At 35.3% G+C, this 21,806-nt stretch overlaps 1 protein-coding gene across 1 annotated transcript; it reads left to right on the forward strand.

The window, feature by feature from the left end:
* Positions 1-1,707: 1,707 nt before the first annotated feature.
* On the forward strand, positions 1,708-17,082 carry LOC140893059 (uncharacterized protein At3g17950-like). Its single transcript, XM_073302133.1, has 3 exons — positions 1,708-1,851; positions 1,936-2,070; positions 16,407-17,082. The coding sequence occupies exons 1-3, from the start codon at positions 1,840-1,842 to the stop codon at positions 16,869-16,871; spliced, it is 612 nt and encodes a 203-aa protein (XP_073158234.1). The 5' UTR covers positions 1,708-1,839; the 3' UTR covers positions 16,872-17,082.
* The last annotated feature ends 4,724 nt before the right edge of the window (positions 17,083-21,806 follow it).

Raw genomic sequence — 21,806 nt, forward strand, 5'->3', positions numbered from 1 at the left:
TAACTAACCGCTAAACTTAGGTTATTTAGAATAAATATATTGGACACTCGAAAATATTTAAACAAATAAGCTAAACAGTTAAAATCATTTAAAAGAGTAAACTAAACAATTAAAATCATTTAAATATGCAAACTTAAACCTTTAAAATATTAAAACAATTAAGTTGCGCAATAAAAATCATTTTGATAAGTTACTTAAACAATTAAAAACAAAATTAATAGTTATTACAATAAAAATTATTTGAATAAATAATAAAATATTTTATTAACACATAATTGACATAGAGAATTTAATCAATTAAACTTAAAAATAATAATCTTAATATTTATTAAATTTAATACATGTGATTTAGTAGATTGGGTTTTAGGTATTACATTTCAACAGATTTGAAGATTAATCTCATCAATGGCAGTGTTGAGCAATTGTGTTTCAACATATTTGAAGAAATAATCTCATCCATGGCATTGTTGGGTAAGGGTGTTTCAACAGGTTAGAAGAAATCTCATCGAAAATCCAAAGAATCTCATCCATGGCAGTGTTGGTTAAGGCAGTTTAATCCAACTTCCTTTCTAACTACAACCGCTTCTTGTTGTTCAACACATTTGAAGAAATTACATCGAAAACCGAAAAATCTCATCAATGGGAAAAAATTGGTGTCTCATATTCCTTAAAAAAAATTAGTTTGTTTCACATTCGGAGATTCATAGGGAATATGATGATTTGTTATTTCTAGTACTGCTTAATGAATATGTCAGCGCATGTCTTATTTCATGTCCTTTTTTTGTCATATCGTCTATTAGCTTCGTAATTTTGGTTATGTCTGCAAACACAATTGTCTTGCGGTCTATTAAAGGTAAGGATGGATTAATAGCATTGCTATATAACCACACTGCCGATCTATGGTCTGTTGGTGTTATTTTGTTTCCAAGCTTCCTTCTTACTGTTGTGCGATTATGTATATTTTGTTTTATTTTTTGAGTTTAGTTTTATACAACATTCACAATCTTTCTATTGTTATATGCACGGTTCTGAAACTATGAGCTATACCGCAAAAATGAGCCAAATTTTTATTTTATCATTATTTTATTAATAGTTCCAACTTTGTTTTTCAGCTTACGAATGAAACCGCACAAATCAAGACATTTTTTTTTCAATCTATGAGCTGTGACTCAAACAATTGATTATTTTGCAAACCAATATGACAAAAATATTATTTGTTTTATGTATGTTTTTACTCCTTTCATATAAATATCATTCTTCATCTTCATCTTTTAGAATTATCACTGTAAATTGTATTAATTGTTTATATCGTATCAATCAAACATATTTATTAAAATAATAATGTTGAATATTACTCCTTTTATTTATTTTTATGTTTTTATCATTCTACTCTCATTTATGTTTTAATTATCAAACATATTTGGTTATTATTTCTACAAATTTAAATTTAGTATATATTACGCCCACCGGGTTGATTATTTAGCTTATTTATTATAAGATTTATAATAATAAAAAATCATTCTAATAGAGATTATGTCTTATTAAAAGATCATAAAATTATATTCAAATATTACGATCGTAGCTAGTTTATATATATATATATATATATATATAAATAATGGAGTAGGAAGTATGCACCATAATTAATTAATTAATAAATCCCAAAGGGCAAACCCATGTTGTTGCTCCACTCGTACATTTCTTTTTCTAGTCCAACGTTGCACCAGAAGATTTAAACTGGTAAAAATTCTTTCCCTCGGAATGAAGAAGCCACCCCGCCGCCCAATAAATAGCTAGCCCCGTTCAATCTTCCGCAGGAGGAGGAGCCAATTACACCACATGGCTGAACAGGTAAAAAAAAATATATATATTAATTCTGTACAAATTTGATCAGTTATATATATGATCGATGAGAAAGAAATTGTTAATGTACAGGAAGAAGGGTGGCCACTGGGGCTGCAACCACTCAATCTCAGAAATCGTGAGCTTAATACTTCCCTCTCTTTCAACACTTTGCTCACTCGCTCCCCCCTCTCTTCTTCTCTTTCTTCTTCCGATCTTGACATCCAGGTAATTAATTACTTCTTTTATATATATATTTTTATAATGCATTCATGTTCATCAAAGTGGGATTCTGTTGTATCGTCGTTTGATATTAATGGTTAAAAAGTAAATGGATAGTTTTATGTTAAAATGTGACGGTTGAGTTCCTGAAACATGAGGAGAAACAACAAGACTATAAATTCAAAGATAAAGATAACATAGTCATTTTTAACTCTTTTGTTGTTTAGATACTATCTCAAGACTATCTATATATGAATGTTACTTCCGAAAAAAAAATTCTAATGTGTGAAGAAATGGATGTGTCTATATATATATATCAAGATTTGTTAAAGGTCTCTCGTCCAAACTATTTGTCGGTAATCATAACTGATTTCAGTCCTCATTATAATACGTTCCCTTTTTTTCTTTTAGTGTTTCGCTGATATATAATTAATTAATGGGGTCAAAAACACGCATTTTACTGAAAGAATTGGCATCAATTCGGTGGTCATCTGCAACTGCAAGTGTGTCATATATATATATAGATGTATGTGTATAATGGGCCCTCTGCCACAATAAAAGTCGAAAGCTGCAGCGGATGCACTTTACTCTTTTCACATGGCCTTCAATTATGTCCTTGATTTCTTGGACTATGCAATCTCAGTTCACTACGATTTTTATATTATCCATCCCTGCTTTATTTGTGAAGACTTTATGTTGACTTTGCAATTAGTTGCAATGAAGGGTCAAGATTAGTCTTGAAAGTTAAGTCTTGATCCAATGGCTCGGAGTTAATCTTGGATTGGTTATGACTCTTAAGGAGCAATTATGTCTAATAAAAAGGCGGATCAGTGTAGCTGAAGGGATAAGACATGCTATACGTACACAAAAGAACTCCCAATACCTGGAATCTCTCTTCATTTTCGATCATATCTGGAACAACACAAAAAGGGCTTGCGTCTTGATTGAATAATCAAGATCGAAGATCATCTTCATTGAGCTGGATCTTCGAAGAACCTTTGTATATTTGTTCTTGATCATTTTAACCCGAGTTTCTGTCATAGCTTAGGGTTGATGTATGTACTGCCGATATGTTGTATCGAACTTGATGATATTGCTGATTAGTGAATTCATATGAAAAAATTCCCAGAACCTTGGATGTAGAATTTGGTAATCCAAACCAAGTAAATCTCGGTGTCTTCATTATTATGTGTTCTTGCTGGTTGTGTGTTTTCATCGATTGAGTTCAAATCTCTCATCAAGAACAACAAGTGGGAATTGGTTGATAAACCTAAAAATAAGAGAGTGATTGGCTGCAAATGGATCTTTAAAAGAAAACCAGGAGTTCCAGGTGTTGAAGGGCCAAGGTTCAAGGATAGATTAGTTGCTAAGGGGTTTTCACAGGTAGAAGAAATTGATTACCATGAAGTGTTCTCTCCTGTAGTTAAGCACTCATCCATCAGAATCTTACTTTCAATTACTGCAATGCAAGACTTGGAGCTTGAGAAACTAGACGTAAAAACAACCTTCTTGCATGGAAATCTTGATGAACAGATTTTAATGGCCCAACCAAAAGGATTTGAAGTAGGCCATCGAGATGGAAAAGTGCGTTTGTTAAGGAGATCTATCTATGGCCTAAAGCAATCACCAAGGCAATGATATAAGTGGTTTGATGACTTTATGTTACATCAAGGATATGTTAGATCAAAGTTTGATAGCTGTGTGTATTCTAAGAAGCTTCAAAATCAGTTTTTTTATATACTTATTGATTTATGTTGATGATATGCTTATAGCTTGTAAGGATATTAAGGAGATTCAGAAGCTAAAGCACCAACTCAACTCGGAATTTGAGATGAAAGACCTTGGTGCATCAAAACAAATATTAGGAATTGAGATAATAAGAGACAGAAAGTTGAGGATACTATCTTTATCTCGAGAAAGGTACATAGACAAGGTCCTAAATCTCTTCAAGATGGCTGGCTCAAAAGCTGTTAACACACCTATTGGGGCTCATTTTAAGTTGAAGGCAGTTCAGCAGGATCAAGAAGAGTTGGAGGCTATTCATATGGAGAATGTTCCTTATTTTAATGTTGTAAGAAGTATTATGTACTTAATGGTCTCCACTCGACCTGACATCTCATATAGATTAGGCCTGGTAAGCCGATACTTGAGTAAACTAGGAGAGGAACTGAAACGACCAGAACTTCTAAACTAAATTAAATAATAAAAAAAATACTGATTTATAAAAATTTTGCCATGAATTGTTTGAAAATACAACAACCCACATGTCTCAACTCAAGAATTCACTTCAACTAGTAAAAGACACCAAAAAGAAAAACAATCATGATAAAAATAAACTTATGAAATTACAATATCCAAAAGTTCAACAATTCGACTTTTACATGCCCTTAAATAATTCTATAAATCCTTAAGCATACAGTTAACCATTCAACAAAAAAACAAAGTTTTAAAATCATGAAAGTAAACTCTTTGCGGAAGTCTAGCATAGGTCGGAGGGATGTGTTGTGCCTGCATCGCAGTCCTCTCGATAATCCTGCCCCTCGATCTCAACAATAAACTAATCTTCACCAAGCAAGCGTAGTGAGTCTAATGACTCAACAAATATAGGCAGTGAAATAATAAGGGTTAAAAATACCTGTGGCAATACTTAAAGTACTGTTCATATAATACTTTGAAACTTAAACTGAAAAGCCGCATGGTAAATGAGAATTTTACAAACTGTAAGTAGTGAACTCACGCCAACGGGGCGGGTCTGGGGAGGGTTTGGCTAAACCCGGGACCCGACCCGCCTCCTTTTGGACCCGCCCCACCCTGCCCCGCGAACCCGGCGGGTCCAATCCGGGTAAGACCCGTTGGACCCGCCATAAATTAAATAATTTTAAATTTATTAAAATAAAAAAATAAAAAATTTAAAATTAACAAATATCATTAAATTTAATTTCAAATATAGATTTATAATATTTAAAACAAAAAATAAATTATTCTCACAAGTTTAAATTATTTAGTATAATAATATAATTATATATTATTAATATTACATATATATATTATATTTATATATATACATGAATATTTTAAATTTATATATATATAATACTTTGGCGGGGCGGGTCCGGGGCGGGTTTGGCCAAACCCGAGACCCGCCCCGTCGGGGCGGGTTTGATGCGGGGGCGGGTTTAGACCAGCCACATTGTCATCCCTAAAAATAAACTTCTGAAATTACAACATCCAAAAGTTCAACAATTAAACTTTTACATGCCCTTAAACAATTCTATAAATCCTTAAGCTTACAGTTAACCATTCAACAAAAAAAGAAAGTCTTAAAAGAATGAAAGTAAACTCTTTGCGGAAGTCTAGCATAGGTCATTGGGATGTGCTGTGCCTGCATCGCAGTCCTCTCGATAACCTGCCCCTCGATCTCAACAATAAACTAATCTTCACCAAGAATTCGTAGTGAGTCTAAAGACTCAACAAGTATAGGCAGTGAAATAACAAGGGTTAAAAATACCTGTGGCAATACTTAAAATACTGTTCATATAATACTTTGAAACTTAAACTGAAAAGCAGCATGGTAAATGAGAATTTTACAAACTTTAAGTAGTGAACTCACGCCAACTCACGTTATGAGACTTGGAACTTTCTTAACATGACTTGAAACTGAACATGAAACTGAACATAAAACTGAACATAAAACTTTCATAAACTTTCTTTGAACTTTACTTTCTTTTCTGCGAATTTAGATCATTGATTGTGACGCTTTCTTTAATAATTTGATCGATCATGCCTGCAGTGCACTATGACGGCAAGTACATCGAGAATACTCCCGACGCCGCATTGCCCCTTTGTTGGTAAGGAAAATCATGATTTCTCTCAACTCCTCCAAATCCCTCTATTGGCAAGGGAAATCAGGATTTCTCCCAACTCCTCCAAACCCCTCTGTTGGCAAGGGAAATCAGGATTTCTCCCAATTCCTCCAAACCCCTCTGTTGGCAAGGGAAATTAGGATTTCTCTCAACTCCCAAATCGGACCAACACGACCACAACATCCTAAACTTGACCTAGGACCAGTCCTCACCCATCCATAGTTTCTCAAAACGTTCAGTTTAATCAAACAATCCAACAGCTCACACATTGCTCTAAAATTCTGCTCCAACCCTTTAACTTAATCAAAACATAACCGAATCGAGCCAAATTTATACCGACGCGACCACAACAACTTAACCTTGACTTAGGACTAGCCCAAGACTCGACCAGACCTAAAATGATGACTCCCCTGCCCGAAATCAGTAGCCCTTGCACAATGCATTCCAACACTCTACATCAATAATCCAACCCTATGCTCCCTTTCCTTAACTCTTCTTCTTTCCAACCCACAAAACAAACCTAATGACATCTCTTGGGACTTAAAACAAACACCTAGGCAGCCCTCAATCACACTGCAGCCCATCATTTCAAAAATGAACAAGAACTTGCACCAAAATGCATTAACCCTTTGAACAACCAATGAAACAAATGGCAAACAATGTAATCCTCATAACATACTTCAAACTCAGCCCAAACACCATATGAAACTCGAAATTAAGGCATGAACACTTCTGGAAATTTCGAAAATTTTCTATATGCATCAAACCTTTCATGTCTCAAGTCACAATTTACCAATACGACACTTTAAACTTATGCATAGCTAAAATCCAAAATTTAAACATAACCCCCTACTGAAAATGCTTAAAACCGAAACTATACATGTCAAAAACATAGGCATTTCGAAAATAAAAAAAAAGATTTAGCACAAGAACATAATAGCTAGCTTGGAGGCCAAATAATTGCATATACTTGCCTATTCTCGAAAAATTCAGGAATAAAGAGATGAAACCAGCTGAAAAATTTGAACCAACAACTGCTACACATCCTTGGGAGCGTGTTCCGGTGGTGGTGGAGGCGGCAAGGTGGCGGCGGCGGTCGAAGGCGGCTAGAAGAGAAGAGCCGATGAGTTGGAGGAAAACTTGGAGAGAAAAGATGAAGGGGGCGGCTACTTCGGAAAATAAAAGGGTTAGGGTTTGTGTTATGCTTTTGTTTTAGGTTTAAAAGGTGTGTGTGAGGTGTACATGTGTGTGTAAGCATAGGTGTAAGTATATAAAAGTAGGTGTGAGTGTTGCTTTAAAGTACTACAACTTTAAAGTACTACAACTTTTGCCTACTAAAGTTACACTTATAAAATTTCTAAGTTTAAAAACCCCAAATTAAAATGTTATATTGGGTTTTACTTATCCGGATTTAAGAAAATTCTAACTTTTTGAAAAAGTTAAAGAATAAGCCCAAGAATGCGATAGAAATGATTTCTGATACCCGGAAACTTCTAACTTTCAAACTCTCGTCTAATTTCCTCCTTCCTCCCTACTTATCTTTTTAAAATAAAAATCTTGAAATTTACCGCCGAAATCCACCATCTCCAAACACCGAAACCGGAAGTTACTGACTCAAGAATCTCAATAATAAATAACTTAAAATATTTGAGTAACTTAAACTTTAAAGAAAACTTAAGTAATTAAATCTAAGCAATTAACATCAATACTTAGATATTTCGATGTCACAGCGACGAGTAAAATATTTAAATAAAAGGCAGATCAATTAAAATATTTTAAACAAACTAAACTAATGTTTAAAAGCAATTTAAATAAATACACAAGCGGAAATAAAAATCTTTTTAAATAATTTGGACAGATAAAAGCTTTAAAATAAATAAGCTAAGCATTTAAACTAATTTAACATAACAAACTGCTAAACATAAGTTATTTTTAAAAAAATGAACAAATAAGTTGCACAATAAAATCATTTAAGTTGATAAATAATATTCCATTAACACATAATTCAAATAAAGAATTTAAATCAATTAAACCTAAAAAAAATTATAATCATAACATTATTTAATTTAATATATGCGAATTAGTAGATTGGATTTTAGGTACTAGAATTCCTTCCCCCTTTAAATGAAATTTCGTCCTTGAAATTCAGGACTTACTAACTAGGTCCAGATACACTAGACCCTATCGGCACTAACTTTTCTTACCGTGCACCCACATGAGTTGACGCAAAAAAAAAAAACTTTCGCTACGCACTTTGATACTTATTGATATCTATATCATCAATGATCAGACTAACTCTTACTGCAATAAATATTCACAATTTTTATTTGTTCCCAAATGATTGTGTCCTAAGAGAGATTTCAAATCACTGCTCCAATGTGACTTTAAAAGTTTTAATTCGTCACCTAAAGTCCTAAAATATCCGATAATTTTCCTTACCTCGATGACCTTAAATCCCTAATCACCCCTTCAAGCAATAGATTCCGTATAACCCATAAATAAGTTATGTCGTCCTCTACTATAAATTAAAAGCTTTCTAACAATGAAACTACGCTTAATGTGTATTTACCGACTAAACTTAACACATAAGATCTAGAACTCGAACTCCTGAGAAGTCCACAAGTTCCTAAAATACTTGGAAACTAAACACTAAACTTTTCTAAGTAGGATAGCTAAGGGAACTATATAATTCTATCTCATCAGCTCTCAAGAAAACGATACGGATCTGACCCATACTTCCACATCCAAACTTTGTTGCATTCCCAAACGATAAACAACTTATCAATTTATCTCTTCACCAATTGCATAAGGACCAACAAACAAGTTAATTTCCTTATATACCCAAATCAATAATATTACGAAACAATGATACCTTCAAGGACACTTAATAACCAAATTGAAATTCTAGAGGCCTATGCCACTTATTTACAGTACTTTGCTTAATAATCCTGGACTATGTCCAATCCTAGATGCAACGACTAAGAAATCCATAATTACACTTCAAGTCAAAATATACTACGAGCTATTATCCACTTATTGGATTAGATGGTTCTCTAATTACCAAACAATTCCTACATATCGCCTGAAGACATATCTCAAATCTCTAGTTCAACTTGACAGCAAGTCTGAAAATCCAAAAATTCCCAAATTACTTTATGTACAACCTGAATTCATATTTCAAGAACTTAGTATGCAATTGGACAACTCAAAGAGTTTGTAATTCGATTGAAAATTCTTTCTCATTGTTCCTCAAGTACCCTAGCATTTTACTGGTAAATAAATCTACAGCTTATCCAGAAAACTTTCTAAATATTCTATTCATCATTCTATGTCCATAGTTGGTTCATTAGTCTTACCGGTCGACATTCACAAAATCTAGGAATGAAATGTGAAGTACCCAAAAGTATTCTAAGGACAGTTCTATTTTCCCATCTCGCGACTGACCCGTCACTCAGCTTACCAAAATCATCTGTTAACTCTTAACGATCCTATTTAAAATTGAAACAATCCATTCAATTAGTTCACTAACTAGCAGTCTACTTGCTAGAACTAGATATAATTGATAGTCGCCAATCCTAGGATCACAACAATAACTTAGGATTTTATCCAGCACTAACACTAATTCCCAACGGTCTAAACACTCATTATGCGGCTACAAGCAAATTTTCTACACAAGAGTTTGAAATAATAATTGAAGTTATGATCCACCCAAATCCTCATCATGATGGATCATGAAAGGAAATAGACATACAAGTAATGCTGCTTAATATGAAATGAAATAATGCAAACATTACAAACAAACGAGCTGAAAATAAAAATCTTGATAAGCGAAAACAACTCACTCATAATTAAATTCTAGGTATGGGTGAATAATAATGGATGCTCCGAGAATAATGAATATGAGCCAACAAGATAACAAATCTCGTGATCACTCATCCATGGTTAATGAAATTATGCTCAAACAATCAAAGCACAATTAAGGCAAACGGTGTGGCTTCATTCGGGAGAAGTCCACACATGTCAATAATTAGATAAACTAAGGTTTCAAAACATATTCAGGTGTCACCCACACGAAGCAAGTAGATCACCAATAAAATACAAAATGAAACTTACTCACATCAACATGTAGTTTCTAGAACCGAAGAAAAATTTCAAGAAGTGCGAAATATGAACAAGGTCTAATAAAAGTTCGACCAATGCAAAAATAGCAGAATACAACGTTGATTGACATCATTCGAACTCATAAATGCACAAGGATGCGTAAAAATATTTTGGATATTCGAAAATATATGTTGCAAGGGATATGTGCACAAAAGAGGAAAAAGGAAATAATATTTGAAATAATAGTTCAAATAATTGAAAGACTCATAGTAACCGACTCACTATTTCATAAAATCATATTTGCCCAAATAACAAAAGAAAACTCAAACTATCCATAATAATATAAAACCAAGTTCGTAACCCAAGTCTTCACATGAGGTCTATTCATAAACTTCTCTGACTAAACACACGTCTAGAAATTTCTAAATAAACTATTCACTTAGTTGTACCTGATTAAAATTCCATCCATAAGAGAATAAATTACTACAAAGGCACATCAATTAATATCTCCTAAAACTTGCTAGCAATACCTGATAACTCAAACAACATACACGTATTGTCCAAAACTGGAAGGAATATTGGTACACCAACTCCGTTTAACTTGAAGCCGCATGTTATAAAAATAATCATTTGAATAGTACAATTAAAACTACTAAAAGAAATTTTTTTTAAACAATAAAAACATTGAGCTACACATTTAAATAAATTAAGCATCTAGTTTGAAAATATTTACAAAAAAATGACATCAAAACATTTAATGTAATAGTCTCAAATTCGTCTAACATATAAAAATTCCTTAAAACTTACAGACTTTGAGGCGAGACTTCTCGAGTTTCTTGCAACCGGCAGTAGGCATAACCCAAACCAGAACCATTGCTCTGATATCAACTGAAATGACCCAAACTTCTAAACTAAATTAAATAATAAAGAAAATATTGATTTATAAAAATTTTGTCATGACTTGTTTGAAAATACAACATACCACCAGTCTCAACTCAAATTCAATTCAACTAGTAAAAGACACCAAAAAGGAAAACAATCATGATAAACATAAACTTCTGAAATTACAACATACAAAAGTTCAACAATTCGACTTTTACATACCCTTAAACAATTCTATAAATCCTTAAGCTTACACTTAACCATTCAACAAAAAAAGAAAGTCTTAAAAGCATGAAAGTAAACTCTTTGCGGAAGTCTAGCATAGGTCGGAGGGATGTGTCGTGCCCGCTTCGCAGTCCTCTCGATAATATTGCCCCTCGATCTCAACAATAAACTAATCTGCACCAAGCAAGCGTATTGAGTCTAAAGACTCAACAAGTATAGGCAGTGAAATAACAAGGGTTAAAAATACCTGTGGCAATACTTAAAGTACTATTCATATAATACTTTGAAACTTAAAATGAAAAGTTGCATGGTAAATGAGAATTTTACAAACTGTAAGTAGTTAACTCACGCCAACTCACGCTATGAGACTTGGAACTTTCTTAACATGACTTGAAACTAAACATGAAACTGAACATAAAACTTTCATAAACTTTCTTTGAACTTTACTTTTTTTCTGTGAATTTAGATAATTGATTGTGACGTTTTCTTTAATAATTTGATCGATCATGGCTGCAGTGCACTATGTCGGCAAGGACATCGAGAATACGCCCGACGTCGCATTGCCCCTTTGTTGGTAAGGGAAATCAGGATTTCTCCCAACTCCTCCAAACCCCTCTATTGGCAAGGGAAATCAGGATTTCTCCCAACTCCTCCAAACCCCTCTGTTGGCAAGGGAAATCAGGATTTCTCCCAACTCCTCCAAACCCCTCTGTTGGCAAGGGAAATCAGGATTTTTCCAACTCCTTCAAACCCCTCTGTTTCACAAATCAATTCACTTTATTCAAAACTTTTCTTTCTTGACTTGAAACTTTAACTTTCTGAAGATGCACAAGAAATGCAACATCTGTTTTAAACTTTGATCAACTCGAATATGAGACTCACGCACACGAATATGCGACTTTAAGGAATGAAAACCCAACTCAAAAATATGGATAATAGGTGAGTGAGTGGCTTCCCCTAAGCTAGATACCCAACTTATACTTCAATTTTTCTCAAACGTGTCTTAACCTGAGCAATCAAACCATAAAATCCTCAACTCTATCTTACCTTAACCGAATCCAATCCCGCTTGAACCGAAACTTGTTAAACACTTCTAACCCATGAACTAGGTTATGACCTCCGAAGACAACCCGAGCAACCCGATCAAAACGGATTTTCGGGCAGCCCACAAACTTGACAAAATTCTGCACCAGTCATCCCGACTTGAGAAATTCCTAACTTGACCAAAACTAACTCGATTCGCTCCCAAATCGGACCGACACGACCACAACATCCTAAACTTGACTTAGGACCAGTCCTCACCCATCCATAGTTTCTCAAAACGTTCAGTTTAATTAAAAAATCCAACAGCTCACACATTGCTCTAAAATTCTGCTCCAACCCTTGAACTTGAATGACCCTAAACATAATCAAAACTTAACCGGATCAAGCCCAATTTATACCGACGCGACCACAACAACTTAACCTTGACTTAGGACTAGCCCAAGACTCGACCAAACCTGAAATGATGACTCCCCTGCCCGAAATCAGTAGCCCTTGCACAATGCATTCCAACACTCTACATCAATAATCCAACCCTATGTTCCCTTTCCTTAACTCTACTTCTTTCCAACCCACAAAACCAACCTAATGACATCTCTTGGGACTTAAAACAAACACCTAGGCAGCCCTCAACCACACTTCAACCCATCATTTCGAAAAATGAACAAGAACTTGCACCAAAATGCATTAACCCTTTGAACAACCAATGAAACAAATGACAAACAATGTAATCCTCATAACATACTTCAAACTCAGCTCAAACACCATATGAATCTCGAAATTAGGGCATGCACACTTTTGAAAATTTCAAAAATTTGCTATATGCATCAAACCTTTCATGTCTCAAGTCACAATTTACCAATACGACACTTTAAACTTCATGCATAGCTAAAATCCAAAATTTAAACATAACCCCCTACTGAAAATGCTTAAAACCAAAACCATACATGTCAAAACAATAGGCATTTCAAAAATTAAAAAAAAAAAGATTTAGCACAAGAACATAATAGCTAGCTTGGAGGCCAAAGAATTGCATATACTTGCCTATTCTCGAAAAATTCAGGAATAAAGAGATGAAACCAGCTGAAAAAGTAAAACCAACAGCTGCTACACACCCTTGGGAGCGTGTTCCAGTGGTGGTGGAGGCGGAAAGGTGGCGGCGGCGGTCGAAGGCGGCTAGAAGAGAAGAGCCGATGAGTTGGAGGAAAACTTGGAGAGAAAAGATGAAGGGGGCGGCTACTTGGGAAAATAAAAGGGCTAGGGTTTGTGTTATGCTTTTGTTTTAGGTTTAAAAGTTGTGTGTGAGGTGTACATGTTTGTGTAAGCATATGTGTAAATATATAAAAGTAGGTGTGAGTGTTGCTTTAAAGTACTACAAGTTTTGCCTACTAAACTTACACTTATAAAATTCATAAGTTTAAAAACCCCAAATTAAAATGTTATATTGAATTTTACTTATCCGGGTTTAAGAAAATTCTAACTTTTGAAAAAATTAAAGAATAAGCCCAAGAATGCGATAAAAATGATTTTTGATACCTGGAAACTTCTAACTTTAAAACTCTCGTCTAATTTCTTCCTTCCTCCCTACTTAACTTTTTAAAATAAAAATCTTGAAATTTACCGCCGAAATCCACCATCTCCAAACACCGAAACCGGAAGTTACTGACTCAAGAATCTCAATAATAAATAACTGAAAATATTTGAGCAACTTAAACTTTAAAGAAAACTTAAGTAATTAAATCTAAGCAATTAAAATCAATACTTAGATATTTTGATGTCACAGCGAGGAGTAAAATATTTAAATAATAGGCAGAGCGATTAAAATATTTTAAACAAACTAAAATAATGTTTAAAAGCAATTTAAATAAATACACAAGCAGAAATAAAAATCTTTTAAAATGATTTGGACAGATAAAAGCTCTAAAATAAATAAGCTAAGCATTTAAAATAATTTAAAATAACAAACCGCTACACAAAAGTTATTTTAAAAAAAATGAACAAATAAGTTGCACAATAAAATCATTTAAATAGATAAATAATATTCCATTAACACATAATTCAAATAAAGAATTTAAATCAATTAAACCTAAAAAAAAAAATAATCATAACATTATTTAATTTAATATATGCGAATTAGTAGATTGGATTTTAGGTACTACAGGAACATTGGAAAGCAGTACAATGGTTACTAAGATACATAAAGGGGACTACAACTCCGAAACTTCAGTACTCAAACTCTACTTCAAACACATGTGAGGTCACTAGTTATTGTGACTCCGATTATGTTGCGGATGTAGATAAGAGAAGATCTATTTCAGGTTATGTGTTTACAGTTGGAGGTAATGTAGTAAGCTGGAAATATAATTTGCAAAGTGTGGTTGCTTTATCCACCACTGAAGCAGAGTATATAAGTCTAACTGAAGCTGTGAAAGAGGGACTTTGGATTGCTGGTTTTATAAAAGAAATGGGCCTGGAACAGAGAGATGTCACCATCTTTTGTGACTCACAAAGTGCAATTCATCTTTCTAAGAATTCAGTGTTTTACGAAAGGACAAAACACATAGATGTGAGATTGCATTTTGTGAGAAATGTCATAGCCAGGGGTTTGGTGAAGTTCCAGAAAATAGACACATTAATTAATCCGGCCGACATGTTGACAAAAGTTATACTAGTTAGCAAACTCAACCAAGCTTTGAGCTTGCTTAAACTGGTAAAGTGATTTAAACTCAACTGACAAATGGGAACTCAGATGAAGTTATACTAGTTAGCAAACTCAACCAAGCTTTGAGCTTGCTTAAACTGGTAAAGTGATTTAAACTCAACTGACAAATGGGAACTCAGATGGATTAACTAGGAATGCAACAAATACAGTCAAAGGTTGAGATTTTGGAAGACTTTATGTTGACTTTGCAATTAGTTGCAATGAAGGGTCAAGATTAGTCTTGGAAGTTAAGTCTTGATCCAATGGCTAGGAGTTAATCTTGGATTGGTTATGACTTTTAAGGAGCAGTTATGTCTAATAAAAAGGCGGATCAGTGTAGTTGAAGGGATAAGACTTGTGATACACAAAAGAACTCCCAATAGCTGGAATCTCTCTTCATTTTCGATCATATCTGGAAGAACACAAAAGGGGCTTGCGTCTGGATTGAATAATCAAGATCGAAGATCATCTTCATTGAGCTGGATCTTCGAAGAACCTTTTTATATCTGTTCTTGATCATTTTAACCCGAGTTTCTGTCATAGCTTAGGGTTGATGTATGTACTACCGATGTTGTATCGAACTTGATGATATTGCTGATTAGTGAATTCATATGGGAAAATTCCCAGAACCTTGGATGTAGGATTTGGTAATCCCAACCAAGTAAATCTCGGTGTCTTCATTATTGTGTGTTCTTGCTGGTTGTGTGTTTTCATCGATTATGTCTTGTTGTTGTTACTTTCTTGAGCTTGATTATTCTCTTGTGGGTTTTTATTTTGGTTTCTAGAGTGGATAGTTCAACATTATTAAAACATTTTTAAACAGAGACAAAATTTGTGGGTTGATTTCATAGATATATATGAGAAGCAAGTTGTGTGACTCACACATAGTGCATCTCATTAACCGTCATCATCCTCATAATTCGAGAAGCTATCATCAACACATATGTGATATGTATGTATAACATAAAAAAGTAGTTATTTAATTTAGTCCTATGAATTGTTTTGTTTCTATTTCCATCATTCGACTCGTCAAAATCGTGTCTTAATCCAGCAACTTTGTTTGTTTATTTGTTTTTTTGTTTATTTGTGATCATATTTAAGAAGTGCTAAGGGTGATATTGAATACATTAGCATGTTAGGACTAAAATAAAAACAAAAAAATTACAAATTTACAAGGTTAAAACCTAATTTTGATAAATTAGAACAGTTGGAAAATAACAAACAGGACAACTTACTTGACGAATTGGATAATTTTCCAATGAAAATGCATGCTATTTTTGAGAAAACAAATAGATAGTTGAGTAAGTGGTTCATAATATAAATAGATAGTGGAGGTAGTAGCTAGGAAATACATAATGCATAAGTGGTTGAAGTAGATTTTAGGATTCTCATACTGATCACTTTACATTTAGATAATATATATAGTTTTCTTGAATTATGGAAGATTAATTATATACATATATAAATATATATTTAATTGGAATGGTGTAACAAGATTATAATGGGATACTCTTCCACATCTCTTGCAGTCCACCAGCTCCTTCTTCCACGACAGAAGCATCACTCTAGGCAGCCTCATCGGCATTTCCAACATCCTCGAGCTCTCCCGAAGATCCACGCGGAGACGACTACCCGAACCCGCTGCAGTTAGAAACAAGAAGAATTACAAATCCAGGACATGGTTTTTATCCCTTTGTTCCAGGCAGAGCACTGATGCTGTGACCATGAACACGTCCCTAGGCCATTTTCTTGAAACAGAGAGGAGAGCAGCTGCCGGTGCAAACTACAGAAGATCAAACGTCCCGAGCCCCCTCGCATATGGAGTCGACGACTTTTCTCCCGGTTCAGACTCCAACCCTTTGTTCGATGGAGGGCGTGTAGCTCCTCCTCAATTGGGATCGTGGGCGGACGAAAGAACGTTGAGCCGGGACTTGCCGTCCCATGCTAATGGAGACGGAACTCCGTTGCTTCTCTCGTGTTTATGTGGAAATTGATCTCATACATTCATTGCAAAGCCTTCATTCTCAAAAAAAAATTTCTTTTTGGTTGTGATATTTGAAATTTTCTTCTTCTCTTATATGGCTTTCCCACGATTGTTGTGTCGGTCAGTTTCTTGTTAATCTGGATTGGTTCTCTATATTTGAAAGTTTTATTTTGTACCAAAACAAGAATAAAAACAAAAATAAAAACTTGTATGAGATCGTATTCAAGAATCTTATTTGGAGGATCATGGTTCGCCACAAGATGGAATGGTCACTAGCTATATCATGGAAAATATGTTGCTTTGATGAATATAAGCCAATTTTAGAACTATAATTATTTACATTAATCAAAGTAATACAAATGGTGCCGTAACGTAATAACGTTATCACGTAATGCTAAGCATGAATATTTGTCAACTCACTTCATAATTAAAATGGATTAAAATAGACATGCGATTTCATTTGAAAAAAATTATCTTCCGGCCAAGTCGAACGAAGAAACATCAAAATAGCTATCTCAAATCAAAGCTTTACTCGCAAGGAGATTCTTAAAATAGGTCATGTCCTCTCGTAAACTAGACAATACAAGAACATACATACTCATAATTTGTACATGCACTGTCTTGAATTTCAAACTAATAAAACAACAGGTGTCCCTCCAATTTCTTACTCAAAGCCTCAAGTTTCAGTAAGAATTAAGCTACTCTGTTTCGGTGAGCCTTTGTCTGGTGAATGCTCAAACTTGCACCAGGTCTTCTCAGAGGAAATATGAAATTTGATCTACCATGGACAGAATGTATATAGTAGCCCAATTCCATTTTACAAAATTAAATGATAAAAAATGGTTAAGCTTGGATTAGAAGCTTAATTTTGATTTAATCGGACGATTAATTATGGATTTTTTGGCAAGGACAGTTCGTAGGGTCCGAACCAGCGTTCGAAGTATCCAAACCCTTCGGAGGCACATTTCAAGGATCGGAGGCTACGGTGAGTTCGTGTAGTAGCCCGTAACCAAAATCAGTAATTAAAAAAATTAATTATTATTACTTGGGAAGAGTTCGGAAGCTCCGAAGGTGAGTTCGGAAGCTCCGATGAAGGATCGGAAGCTCCGATGATATTACGTCAGGCATGACGTGTGGTTGGACCGGAAGCTCCGATCAGGATCGGAAGCTCCGATCACCCCTATCCGAAGTCAACAAGTGATATTTTGACACGTGGTAGATCAGGATCTTCGAAAGCTCCGATGGCAGGATCGGACGTTCCGATCGAGGTTCGGACATTCCGATCGAGGATCAGATGCTCCGATCGTTGTCTATACATAGAAGGCCGAGAATTCATTTTCAATTGCCAATTTCGGATTTCCTCTCTACTCTAGTCGTATTCGAGTTGTTCTAGCCTTCCTAGGCTTGACCCGGGAGTCGTCGAGGCATTCGATAGTCGTAGCGGAGTTGTGCCCAAGTTCTGGAGGCCTCGACATCAAAGGGCTAACGACGGACAAAGGTATAGCTTTTGCTTCCTATAAATATTTAGGAGTATGCAATAGCTTAGATAAAGCTTTTAGAGCACTTTAATGATAGTAGTATCATTTGGCAGTGTAGAGCAGACTATAGGCGTGGACCTAGAGTTGGTAGAGCTTGCACTGATTTGAGGTACGAAAGTAATGTTCGAGATATCCTGACTGAGTATGCATATATTATGTGACTGCATGGTTTATATGTCATTGATTTATGCTGCATTCATTTGCGTACTGAGCTATCTCCTTCGAGATGTCTGTTAGTAGGGTTTTTCCCTATCCTGTTAGTGGTTGGACTTCCATCGATTTGGGTCCGGCATATCCACTTGTATTATGGTATGGGAGCCACCTCCTGAAGTGACGACACAGCGTGCTACATACCAGGGCCCGGTCTGTCTTTGTTATCTAATCCTTGACCTCGAGTTTATAGGGAGTTCACTTTGCATGCATGTATACTCATACTCTCGTGTTGAGCGTTTTATGCTCACGTCTCGTACTCTGTGTTTTTGGACACCCTATTCCATGGGGCAGGTTTGCGATTGGACGAGGCAGGTGGATCCAAGAGGGGCTAAGCAGTTGTAATTGGCCAGTTGGAGCTTCGCCTAAGTTTTATTTCTGTTTTGGGTTGATACAGCTTTCGATTTGGTTGTATAATCTATTTTGGATATTTACAGATTCCTTGCCTTGGGATTGTAATTTTAGTAATGTTTCCGCAGTTTATTCTGATATCTATTTATTAAGTTAATTGCATGCCTAAGTTCTGTTTAGTAGGTGATCCGGATAAGGGTCACTACATTTATGGTATCAGAGCATGCATAGTATTCTTGGGATTTAGACTCTGCATAAGGTAACCGTGAGGTGCTTTTGTAGATGGCGAACTACGATGACCAGAGTAGCCATGGTTGTGGAGGTGAACGCTAGGGAGATGATGATCGTGAGCGTCGTCGGGACCGTCATCATCGTCGTCGTGATGAGGATCGTTTCACTGTACGGCGATTTCTGCAGATGGGTCCTAAGCCCCTTGAAACGTCCTAAACTTCTACGTAAATGCGGAAAAAATATTTTTTTTAAAAAAATACTAAGTAAAATAAATGTACATACATGCCCATACATGTATGCACAACAATAAACAGATTTAAAAATAACATAAATAAAATGCAACATTTCTTACTTGAATATTTGAGTCAAACTTAAATAAAATATTGTCAAAACAAATAACTTAAAAGTTTGCATGCAATAAAATTATTTAATGAAAATAATACCAAAATTCACCATTTAAAAGTCCTAAAAGAGATAAATAAATAACAGAGCTTAAAATTCTTAAAAATGTTCATAATGACTCAGCCGACGGTCACGGGGGATCACTGCCTGTCTGCTCATACGTCCTCACCACCGGTAGGTACCACATCATCCTCTACGTACTCATCTGCACCATATAAGTGTAGTGAGCCTAGAGGCCCAACATGCTAACATAACAAGGGTTTAAAATAATTTAAATCACTGGAATACTAATACATAACATATACATGAATGGACATGCTTAAAAATCATGAATCATAACTTAAAATCTTGCTTAAACTTGATCTTAAATATAATCATATAATACATACTTAAACATTGTTGAGCATAACATTTTTCTAACATCGCATGGTCGTATCCATAGTGTAACCTTAAACTTAACTGGTTCGACTGATCAGTCTCTTAAAACCAACGTACGCGGCGGTGACGAATCACCTCTTACTGGTAGTAAACTACCCTTAACATATGGGGACTTGTCCCCCTTAGATTGTCACACTACTTCAACTTCCAACATAAAATTATTTTCTAGCTCAACCTTAAACATTAAATCATGCTATAAAATTTTTTTCATGAATGCATGTACTTAAATAAAATGTGTGTCCTTCATATATATTTAATTTAATTTTTTTATACTAACATATAAATACTAAAATAACTTTCATGCATAAAATAATTAAATATATAATTAAGACACATGCAAATTTCTCATGGTTGGTACTGAACTGCTGGCCCTAACACTCAAGCCCATTTTCTTAAATTCTGGCCCATTAACACTGAGACTGGCCCAATAACATACTTAAGCCCATTAACATGTTTCTAAGCCCAATAAACCAATTAAATTCAACCCAAATAAATTAATTAGACTTAACTGGGCCTAAATAAAATATTTAAGCCCATTAACTTAATTAAACCCAATAAAATCCTTGACTGTCCCAAAAATTCATTGACTGGCCCAAAAATTTTCATGGGCTCCCAAGCCCATAAAAATCATTGGGCTAACTTAAATAAATTTTTTAAGGCCCAAATAAAATTATTTGGAGGCCCAAATAATTTTCTAACTAATTTTAAAAGTCCAAAACCAATTAATTTATTAATTAATTAAAAATTAAAATACCCGAGCCCGGCCCACCTAACCCGGACCACCTGACCCGACCCTAGACCTACCAGACCCGACCCGACCCCAAGACCCGGCCCTGAACCCACCCCCAGCCCCAAACCCGTACCCCCTCTCCCTTCCTTACGCTGCGCGAGCAGCAGCCCTTTCAGGGCTGTTGCCGCCTTGCTCCGGCCATGGCCGGCCGGAGCGCTGCCGCCCAGACGTAGCCCACGTCTGGGCGGTCTGAACCAAGCCCAAGTCCCGACCGCATGCAACCCGTAGGAGCCACACACGAGCCTCTTACCAAAAACCCTAGTCTGCGACCCTTGGAGGCCGACCTGCATCAGCTGGTTTCCTGGGCTCGTTTGGCTCGAGCCACTCGAGCCATTCGAGTCTAGGCCACCCTCACACATCCTAAATCCCTTTGACCAGCAGTGGTACGAACCATGGCTAAGAAAACCATGAATATGATCAAGAATCACAAGAACAAATGCATAAAACCAAAACTGATCTCGTTTTTCTGAAAATTCTTGAAGAAAACTGATGCTCATGCACACACACGCATAAACACTAATATGGAACATTAAAAACGAAAAGAAACATGTCTTTCACAGATAAAAATAATAGAAGGGATAGACGGTAACGAATTCGGGACGACGACGACGACTAACTTTGATGCTTCAAAACTTGGCTATGGATTCCTTGCTGCCAAGCGCCTATGGAGAGGTGAGGGAGAAGAGTGTAGGCGGCTAGGTTGAGAGAATGAGGGAGTGAGCGTGTGTTTGGGGGGGGGGGGGTTTGGGCGATGGATTGGGGAGTAGATTAGGTAGATAATGATCTCAATAATTAATTAGGAGATAAATACCAATATAAAAAGATTTCCTAACTTAATAAAATACTAGCTAACTAATAAAATAAATAAATCCCGAAATAATGGATTTAGGGAATTTTAAGGATAATAAAAAGTCATTAAAATGGCTTAATTTGGATGATAATGGACTCCTAAAATTATATAAAATTAAATACTGATAATTTTGAG

The sequence above is a fragment of the Henckelia pumila genome, chromosome 3 (genome assembly GCF_033568475.1).
Source record: "Henckelia pumila isolate YLH828 chromosome 3, ASM3356847v2, whole genome shotgun sequence".
In the NCBI taxonomy this organism is placed as follows: Eukaryota; Viridiplantae; Streptophyta; class Magnoliopsida; order Lamiales; family Gesneriaceae; genus Henckelia; species Henckelia pumila.